Source organism: Babylonia areolata, chromosome 24 (genome assembly GCF_041734735.1).
Source record: "Babylonia areolata isolate BAREFJ2019XMU chromosome 24, ASM4173473v1, whole genome shotgun sequence".
NCBI lineage: Eukaryota > Metazoa > Mollusca > Gastropoda > Neogastropoda > Buccinidae > Babylonia > Babylonia areolata.
The window spans coordinates 17618008-17629026 of NC_134899.1; the positions used below are offsets into that span (position 1 = coordinate 17618008).

Consider the following 11019-nt stretch of genomic DNA (forward strand, 5'->3'; position numbering starts at 1 on the left):
GCGGCGATGTCTTAACAGCTTTGCTCGAGTGATAGAAGCGGAGACTTGCGCGAGGCAGAAGGAAGAAGGCGAGATAAAAAGTTGGTGAAATGGACAGAGGTGAACTGCTGGCTAGGCTGGTGTGGTGTGGGTAACTTGGCCAGAGGTAGCATGCCTCAGAAAAGTGGGGAAACGCACCGACAGAGCGTCAGCTGTTACACCACCACTGGTTTTGCCGACCGGCTGGACGATGAGGGTAGCAGCTGTGTAGGCATCTCCTGAACGTGTGTTGCTGGTGTGTCGGGGAGGCTGTGTTGTGGCCGTGACGCTACAAAGGCAGGACATTGAGCCGTATGCTACCAGTGCATAAACTGTCGGTTGTGTGCATTGGCATTATTCCCCTTGCTTTTGTCGTCTGCTTGACCTCGATCAGCCCTCAGAGCCGTCAAAGTTTAGTCGGGCGAACGCCCCAACTTGTTTGATTCGGTTTCCTGCCCTTCGTCACCATGGCCAGCCAAGGTGTGGAGGAGAACAGTGTGGTGCGCTTTGACGGCGGTGCCAACGCTGATTCCGTTCACGTGGAGATCAAGTCCCCGGCCAAAAACCGGGCCAAGGGCAAAACGGTGGGACACCGCAAACGCCGGGGCCTGGTGCTGTTTGAACGGGCTTCGGGGAGATGGTGGAACCCGGAGTTCGATTCTCCGACTCTGGAGAAGGAGCTGCTGCGGCATTACTTCCCTCATACCCGCCGCCGGTTCCAGTACGCCCTCGTCTACATCATCCTGGCCTGTGTGGCCTGGGCGGTGTTCTTTGGGGGGGCCCAACTGTCCTCAGGATGGCTCTACTTCATGATCGGCTCCCTCGCCCTGGCTGGCATCTCCGCGCTGATCCTCATCTTCACAAGGTTTGAAGCGTACGAGCGCTTTATTTTACCCACCTCACTGATCCTGTCCTTCCTGCTGGCCGGCTTGCTCCTGTCGTCCTTTTCCTTTGATGAGTCAGACATTTCCCCTGTTGGAACATTCGCTGGATCCTTTGAGGTTCTGTTGCTGTTCTACACCTTCATCCCCATGCCATTGTATGTGTCTGTTCCTCTTGGCGTGATGTACTCTATTGCTTATGAGGGGCTTGTAGCCTACAGGTATGAAGAAATGCGAGGAGCCCACTTCATCATCAGCAAGATGCTGCTGCACCTGTGTCTTCACATTCTGGGCATCCACATCTTCATCATCACCCAAGTCCGGCACCGTAGCAACTTCTGGAAAGTGGGCCAGTCCGTGATGGCACGACGAGACCTGAACATCGAGAAGCAGCTCAAAGAGAACATGATTCACTCCCTCATGCCTCCATCTGTTGCTGAGGCTGTCCGCAAGGCTCGCCCTGACCGAGAGAAAGAAGATGACGATGACGGAGATGGGAGAAAGAAAAGATCTAAGAGCAGGCGAGAAAGGGGGGAGATCATCTTCCGGTCCTTCAACATGAATCAGATGGACCAGGTCAGCATCCTCTTTGCTGACATTGTGGGCTTCACCAAGATGTCCTCCAACAAAACTGCCGAACACTTGGTGGGACTGCTCAATGATTTGTTTGGCCGCTTTGACAAACTCTGCATGGAAGCAAAATGTGAGAAAATCAGCACCCTAGGTGACTGCTACTACTGTGTGGCCGGATGCCCTGAGCCTCAGGTGGATCATGCTGAATGCTGCGTCAGAATGGGTCTGGGCATGATCAGAGCTATCAAGGAGTTTGACGAGGACAACAACGAATCGGTCAACATGCGTGTGGGCGTGCATACCGGCACGGTCCTCTGTGGGATTGTCGGGACCCGGAGGTTCAAGTTTGATGTGTGGTCCAACGACGTGACTCTGGCCAACATCATGGAGTCCACGGGAAAGCCGGGCATGGTGCACATCTCTGAGGCCTCCTATGAGCTGCTGAAGGACATATATGAGGTGGAGGAAGGAGAAGATGTGGAAGGTAAGACTTAGCTTTTCTGGTTCTGTTTTGCACGTATTTGTAGTGTACTGTGTTCCATGGGTGCAAGGAGATGGATAAATAGATAGATCTACAGATAGGCACACAGAGAGAGAGAGAGACAGAGAGAAATCTACAGATACAGAGAGAGAGAGAGGTCTGTACAGTATGGGTGTTGCTGTGTGTCAACCGTGGTGTGTGTGAGACAGAGAGCTGTCGTAAGTGCTCTGTGTAAATCCTGTTGGTGCACTGCATTCAGTTGGATAATTTTTTACTTTTCAGTTCCCTGTTTCTCACTTTCCTTTTCTCCCTGTATTCTGTAACTCACTATCACAGTATCAGTAGACAGTGACTGAATGAGTGTGATAATGGGACTTGGATTGATTAAATTTGCAGTCATGAACATGCAGGCATATACATCTTTGATTTTTATGCATGCGTGCACATGCACACACAAGTTCACACACACACACACACACATATTTTGCTCACACATGCACACACATGTGCACATGCACACACACATGGAAGTAATACACACATGGAGTATTTCATTCTGAATAAGTTTATGTCAAGTCTCACACACATGGGAATGGGGGCACTCACAGGAAGATAGTGAGATACACAGACACACACTGGCACATGCAGATGTATATATATCTGCACACACACACAAACACACACACACACACACACACACACACACACACACACACACACACTTGCATACACTTGTTTGTATGTGCACATTCAGTGTGTAACTGAGAACCCAGAATGATTTCTAAAATAGGACAAAACTATGTTTGTGTATCTGAACTCAGAAGAAATAAAATTCATTTCATTAACTAACAGATTGATGCACACAGTTGAAGACAGTGCACACACACACACACAAACACACACACACACACACACACACACACACACACACACACACACACACACACACACACAGTCTCTCTTTCTCGCACAGAGTGCCATCCTTATTAGTGTAAACATACCACTGAAGAAAATCAATGGTATTTTAAGTGCAGCTGCTTCTTTTTTAAGATCCTGGGCAACAATTTTAGATTGATCTGTGTAAGAAAGAAAAGACACTGAAATAAGTTGTAATGGATATATATATATATATATATATATATATATATATATATATATATATGTATCTGTGTGTGTGTGTGTGTGTGTGTTTAGTGGTATTTCTGGAAGGATGCTCTGAAATACATAGGCTGGTTGAGCTTTACTTTAATATGTTGCAACAGCAGTTCCATTGGTTGTATTGCATACGTGTAACACATTAGCTCAGACACGTATCAGATCACATTGCACTCACATTCAACTGCAGCACACTGAGTGTGTAGCTATACATATATATATATATATGAGTCATGTAGTTTGGATGACGTGCCGCACTTCATTCATACACTGGGCAATACAGTGCATAGCACCACTCAGCACGCACGTCGCAGGACTTAATATGGTATTGTGTTTCAAGTGTGTACATTTGTTGTCCATCATGACAGCCCTCAGCATTTGCTGCCTGCAAAGTGTGGTTCTAAAATACTTACACTTGCTTGCTGTCTCACACACACACACACAATGACGCATACACTCACATGCGTGGGCGCGCGCACATGCACACAAACACACACATACACACACGTGCACGCACACACACACACACACACACATTCGCGCGCGCACACACATACACTCACACTCTCTCTCTCTCTCTCTCTCTCTCTCTCTCTCTCTCTCTCTCTCTCTCTCTCTCCCCTCTCTCTCAGACACACACACATAGAGGTGCCCATGTTCGTGTACACACACACACACACACACACACACACAGAGGCATCCATGTCTGTGTACACAAACACACACATTTACCATTGTACTTGTGTCTTATAAACCTTACGGTTTCATGACAGTAAAATCTATTCTATTCTATTCTATTCTATTCTATTCTATTCACACACACAGAGGCGCCCATGTTTGTGTACACACACACACAAACGCATGCACACATTTGCATACAAATACACTCGGGGCTGACTGGTATTTTGTGTTCATACATGTATGTATTATATACATGTATGTATGTGTCCAAAGTAACTTAGAGAAAAAGAAAATGGTGCGAGCACTTTACTATGTACATCACAAGCACTGTTGACTGAACTGAGAAAATGTGTTTGAGGTATATATATTATGAATATCACATATGTCGTATGACCAGGATTGTTGAAGACTACATGCATGCAACTTTATTTTGCTTGCTGAAACAGTACTGTAGATGGAAGTTTACTGAGTTGTAAACATGTGTGTGCATGTTTGCTCTGAGTTTGACACATGAACACACAGGTATCAGTATGTGACTTGCATACACGGACGGACAGACACACACACACACACACACACACACACACACACACACACACACACACACACACACACACACACACACACACACACAGAGAAACACAAACACACGCACACACACACACACACACACACACACACACACCACTTTCTCTCTGAAGGTTTTGTCGGTCTCATCGCTCTTAGAGTTCTGCTGACTCTGTTTCACCTTCTTCCTCTTTGCTTCTCCATCTGTATGTCTGCCTGTCTCTCTGTTTCTTTTGCCTGTATGTCTGCCTGTCCTCTGTTTCTTTTGCCTGTATGTCTGCCTGTCTCTCTGTTTCTTTTGCCTGTATGTCTGCCTGTCTCTCTCTTTCTTTTGTCTGTATGTCTGCCTGTCTGTTTCTTTTGTCTGTATGTCTGCCTGTCTGTTTCTTTTGCCTGTATGTCTGCCTGTCTCTCTGTTTCTTTTGCCTGTATGTCTGCCTGCTCTCTGTTTCTTTTGTCTGTATGTCTGCCTGTCTCTCTGTTTCTTTTGCCTGTATGTCTGCCTGTCTCTCTGTTTCTTTTGCCTGTATGTCTGCCTGTCTCTCTGTTTCTTTTGTCTGTATGTCTGCCTGTTTCTGTTTCTTTTGTCTGTATGTCTGCCTGTCTGTTTCTTTTGCCTGTATGTCTGCCTGTCTCTCTCGTTTCTTTTGTCTGTATGTCTGCCTGTCTCTCTGTTTCTTTGCCTGTATGTCTGCCTGTCTCTCTGTTTCTTTGCCTGTATGTCTGCCTGTCTCTCTGTTTCTTTTGCCTGTATGTCTGCCTGTCTCTCTGTTTCTTTTGTCTGTATGTCTGCCTGTTTCTGTTTCTTTTGTCTGTATGTCTGCCTGTCTCTCTGTTTCTTTTGCCTGTATGTCTGCCTGTCTCTCTGTTTCTTTTGTCTGTATGTCTGCCTGTTTCTGTTTCTTTTGTCTGTATGTCTGCCTGTCTCTCTGTTTCTTTTGTCTGTATGTCTGCCTGTTTCTGTTTCTTTTGTCTGTATGTCTGCCTGTCTGTTTCTTTTGCCTGTATGTCTGCCTGTCTCTCTGTTTCTTTTGCCTGTATGTCTGCCTGTCTCTCTCTTTCTTTTGTCTGTATGTCTGCCTGTCTCTCTGTTTCTTTTGTCTGTATGTCTGCCTGTCTCTCTGTTTCTTTTGCCTGTATGTCTGCCTGTCTCTCTGTTTCTTTTGTCTGTATGTCTGCCTGTCTCTCTGTTTCTTTTGCCTGTATGTCTGCCTGTCTTTCTGTTTCTTTTGTCTGTATGTCTGCCTGTCTGTTTCTTTTGTCTGTATGTCTGCCTGTCTCTCTGTTTCTTTTGCTGTATGTCTGCCTGTCTCTGTTTCTTTTGCCTGTATGTCTGCCTGTCTCTCTGTTTCTTTTGTCTGTATGTCTGCCTGTCTCTCTGTTTCTTTTGCCTGTATGTCTGCCTGTTTCTGTTTCTTTTGTCTGTATGTCTGCCTGTCTCTCTGTTTCTTTTGCCTGTATGTCTGCCTGTCTCTCTGTTTCTTTTGTCTGTATGTCTGCCTGTCTCTCTGTTTCTTTTGTCTGTATGTCTGCCTGTCTCTCTGTTTCTTTTGTCTGTATGTCTGCCTGTCTCTCTGTTTCTTTTGCCTGTATGTCTGCCTGTCTTTCTGTTTCTTTTGTCTTTATGTCTGCCTGTCTCTCTGTTTCTTTTGTCTGTATGTCTGCCTGTCTCTCTGTTTCTTTTGTCTGTATGTCTGCCTGTCTCTGTGTTTCTTTTGCCTGTATGTCTGCCTGTCTCTGTGTTTCTTTTGTCTGTATGTCTGCCTGTCTTTCTGTTTCTTTTGTCTGTATGTCTGCCTGTCTTTCTGTTTCTTTTGTCTGTATGTCTGCCTGTCTCTCTGTTTCTTTTGCCTGTATGTCTGCCTGCCTGTATGTCTGCCTGTCTCTCTGTTTCTTTTGTCTGTACGTCTGCCTGCCTGTCTGTTTCTTTGTATGTCTGCCGGTCTCTCTTTGTCTGTATCAGTGTATGTCTTACTTTTTCTCTCTTTACAAATGTGGCAGGCACATGTACGCATTCGTCTGTCTTTCTGTCTGTTTAGCTCAAGTTCTGTTTCTCTCTGTTTCCACCCGTCATCTCTCTCTGTATCTCTCTGTCTGTCTCTCCCTCTCTCCCTCTCTCTCTCTCTCCCTCTCTCCCCCTCTCCTCTCTCTCTCTCTCTCTCTCTCTCTCTCTCTATCTCGTCTCTCTTTCTCACTCTGCCTCTCACATTCTCTCCTTTTTTTTTCTTTCTTTTTTTTTTTTTAAACAGAAGTTGAACCCACAGGGAAAGAAGAAATAACTGGAAAAGATGTTTGCCAAAAGTTCTGAGCAGCATTTTTCTGTGCAACTGGGAATCGAGCAGTAGCATGTGCCTGCCAAGTGTTCAGCTTGTCAGAATCAATGGCATCAACAGAGAAAGAAGACTGCAAGGGAAGAGAGAGAGAGAGAGGAGGGGGAGGGGAGGGTTATGGGGGTGTAGAGCTTTGCAAAGCAGCTAGGCCGGGATACAGAACTCAGAAACCAGCCCAGTTTGTTGGGGGTTTTTTTTGTTTGTTTTTTTTAGAAAGGAAGGAGGGGGTTGGGGGGTCGGGAGAGGGGGGGGGGGGTGTGTGGAAGAAAGCCATACTCTGTCAGTTGAGAACGAACAAATTCTGTAAGTCTTAACTGGCAGGTTGTGTGGAGAGTAAAGAGAGAATTGTGTTTCTCTTTTTTCTTTTCTTTTTTTTTCCTTTTTTTTTCTTTTTTTTTCTTTTTTTTTTTTGTCAGTAAAGACTAAAGTTATGCTTTTCGTCAGAAATTGAATGCATGCCTACATGCAATGTATAGTACTGAATAAAGATTGCTTTCCTTTTCTTTGTGTTGTTTGGGTGACTCAGCCACCTTTTTATTTATTTCTGTTTTACTATTATTTATTTTAATTATTTATTGGTTGTTTTGTTTTCTTTTGTTGTTTTTTTGTTTTGTTTTTTTTAGCTGTTACAGTGTTAGTGTCTTGCCCCCTTAAGTTTCACTTGTGCTAAAACAAACTTGATCTGAAATGTACTGCTTGGTCAAATGTTGTGCACATGTCCAATGATGTTTGCAGGGGGTTTCCTTTTGTTTGATAAAAATGTAGAAAAATACATATACATATCTATATATATGTTTTGGTATTAGTTTATTTTTTGTTTTTTTCCTTTTTTTTGTATCATGAAAAAAGTATTTGTTTACACAGTGACAGTGCGTACTTTGGTCAAGGTTATAACCATGTAGTGTGTGTGTGTGTGTGTGTGTAGTGTGTGTGTGTGTGTGTAGTGTGTGTGTGTGTGTGTGTGATTTCAACCACTTTTCACTCTTACAGTTTATGTGAAGATAATTAACAACAGCCTTTAAACACCCATTAGGCACACATACTTACTGTGCAATGCCATTAAAACAAATGTCTATGTCTATCTATTCTTCTTTTTTTTTTTTTTAATGAGAGAGAAAGAGAGTGGTGGGATGAATTGGTGGGGGGGGGGGGGGGGGGGTGCGTGCGTGTTTGTCCGCATGCATGCATATAGACCTGTGTGTCTGCTAGTATTATGATATATGCTTGTGTTCACGTGCCTGTGTATTTTTGTGTGCATACTGTTCACGTTTTGTTTGTTTTTTATGTATGCAGTGTAAACTGTAATCCATCTTCTTATATGTTGAGCAGACAGTCTCATTACATTTTATTTCTAACTTTCTGACCCAACCTTTTTGCAATCATATGATATTAAGTAATTGTAAAATGTGTCAGATCAGTGTCAGTCTGGATCAGAAATACAACCCGGGGACATTTACTGAATTAGTTTTGAAAAAATATATGTTTCTAATTCTTGCAACATAGCTGTAGCTAAAAATATATTTTCTGAAGCTGGATCAAGCTAAATTTCAAAGCAGATTTTATTTAGAACTGTGTAGAAGTGTCCACGACTGCAGGAGGCTTTTTGGGGAGTAGATAATGTAAATGAATTTAAAAAAAACTTCTTTAACTAATTGTGGATGGCTGCAAAGGATTCCTTTTAAACTGGGCTTTGTCTTCAAACCAGTCAGGGTCCTAAAATAGCATACGTACATCTTAAGAAAATAAGAATGTACAGAAATAGGTGTAGGTAAAAACGTAAAACAATGTGCGCGCACACACACACACACACACACACACACACACACACACACACACACACACACACACACACACACACACAGCCTGAGACATACTTGTACAAAGTGCAGAGCTCAGTTTTCAAAGATGTCCTTAAACATTTTTTCAGAAGAGAAAAGAAATCAATGAAGCTTGAATGTAAATGGAAAATAATGTGGCAAGGTGTAGGATAACATTTTTTTTTTAAACCCAACTCAATGCAGTTTGCTCATCATTAATTAAAGATGGGATGGACTGAAGAATACCAAACTGTTAACATTTTTTTTTTTTTTAAACCCAATATTTTTTGTTGTAGTTGCTGTCAGATTGTGAAGGTAGGCTACAAAAATGACACAATGAGATGAACATAAATAATTAAGTATGTGAAAACAGATTTTCTCTGTTTTTTTCATATGTTTTTGATTAATGTAAGTAATGACACATGCACATTCTGTACACACACACACTCACACACACCCACACGCACACACACACACACACACACACACACACACACACACACACATATATATTTAGTATGTATGTGTATCACACGTGCACTTGCGTATGCAGCCACCTCGCATCCCCTTCCGTCTTGCAATCCTCACCATCCATTACATGCATCCTTATTGGTTTCTGTCAATCCCCCTCCCCCACCCCACCCACGGCCGCCCACTTCCAACTCACCCTCTCGTGTTTCCCCGCACATCATCTATTCATGTCTGAACAAGCTGTTTAGCGTTTTCTCCACTGTATGCAGCTCAGTGGTTTTCTCCCGCCACTACCAACTCAGTTCCTGGCGGAACAACAGACGTGCCGCTTGTGCGAATGTACCCGTGCGGAACACCGATCCCAGAAAATTCTGGCACCTCTGCCGCTGCCGCTTCTGGAGAAAATTGGGCTACTCTCGGGGGAGCAAGCAAATTACACCCGCGCGCGCGTGCGCGTGTGTGTGTATATGTAGGCCTGTGTGTGATAGAGAGATAGATGGGGGGGAGGGAGGAGGGAGTGAGAGAGAGCTGAAACTCAGAAAAGTTTAATGTACATCGGCCTTGGGCCACGATACACCGAGCACGGGTAGGTGGGTGAGGGTTGCATGAAACAACATTGTGTTACCTATAGCAAATAGGTAGGGTATACTTATAAAAAAAAATTAAATTTTTTTTTTTAAACGATAAAATAAAATAACCGCGCACAATCATAATGAGCACATAGGTGGATATGCCAATACACTTAAACAAACACAGAAACTGTTTGTATGTATGTGTATATATATATATATATATATATATATATATATATGTGTGTGTGAGTGTGGAATGTTGGCCTAGAGGTAACGCGCCCGCCTAGGAAACGAGAGAATCTGAGCACACTGGTTCGAATCACGGTACAGTCGCCAGTATTTTCTCCCCCTCCACTAGACCTTGAGTGGTGGTCTGGACGCTAGTCATTCGGATGAGACGATAAACCGAGGTCCCGTGTGCAGCATGCACTTAGCGCACGTAAAAGAACCCACGGCAACGAAAGGGGTGTCCCTGGCAAAATTCTGTAGAAAAATCCACTTCGATAGGAAAAACAATTAACTCTGCACGCAGGAAAAACTAAAAAAAAAAACTAAAAAATAAAAAAAGGGGGTGGTGCTGTCAGTGTAGCGACGCGCTCTCCCTGGGGAGAGCACCCCGAATTTCACACAACAGATTTCTATCTGTTGTGACAAAAAGGAGAAATACAATAATATATATATATGTATAATATATATATATATATATATATATATATATATAATAGTACTTCACCATGCTGGATCACTGTCTACAAATTAATTACTTCCTTTTATTTTTAGCATGAAATATCTTGATGCATTATGTGAATGATTAGGCCTGATATTTGAAGCTCTTAGCAACACATGCAAGAGAAGTCCAGCCGATTCTTTTGATAATTTCGTCCATAAACTACACAACGAGAGAGAGAGAGAGGGCATTTGTGCATGCGTCCGCGCTCACACGTGCACGCATGCACTCATATGTATGCACGCACACACCCATCAAGCTCCATCTCTCTACACGCTTCGAGTCTTTCACAGACTTTGGCCTACATCTACATTATCGCGCACCAACACACACATTCATATCCTCCCTCTCTCTCTCTCTCTCACACGCGCGCGCGCGCGCGCACACACACACACACACACACACACACACGGGCTGCACATTCGCCCAAGCGCGAGAGTGTGTGTACACAGATCCATACTTACATTTCTAACCATTTTCAAGGCAAATGAAACTGGCTGGTCGATGCCGGTTGAGGAAACTAAAGTTATTTTCAGCCAGCAAATTGACAATTAAGACACAGACCTTTTTGTTTTGAAGCATTCCTCAAATTTCCTTGTTGTGAATAAATAATAGACCTACTTGTGACAGCCGTCGAGCCTTCGTTTGAGGATACAATTTACACGACGGGGAAAGAAAAATCGAGCAAGTAACTTCGGTCCGCAGTGTTTGAGTTGCCTGTAGTTAGCAGTGTATTTTTTTGTGTT

The 11019-nt window shown here is 43.6% G+C and overlaps 1 protein-coding gene across 1 annotated transcript in view; it reads left to right on the top strand.

Moving 5' to 3' along the window:
* The first annotated feature begins 255 nt into the window (after positions 1-255).
* The window catches only part of LOC143298953 (adenylate cyclase type 9-like), a 90484-nt gene continuing 79720 nt past the window's right edge, over positions 256-11019 (top strand). Inside the window, exon 1 of the mRNA XM_076612002.1 lies at positions 256-1956. Coding sequence (XP_076468117.1) covers positions 486-1956 — 1471 coding nt within the window. The 5' untranslated portion in view covers positions 256-485. The remainder of the gene's footprint in view (positions 1957-11019) is intronic.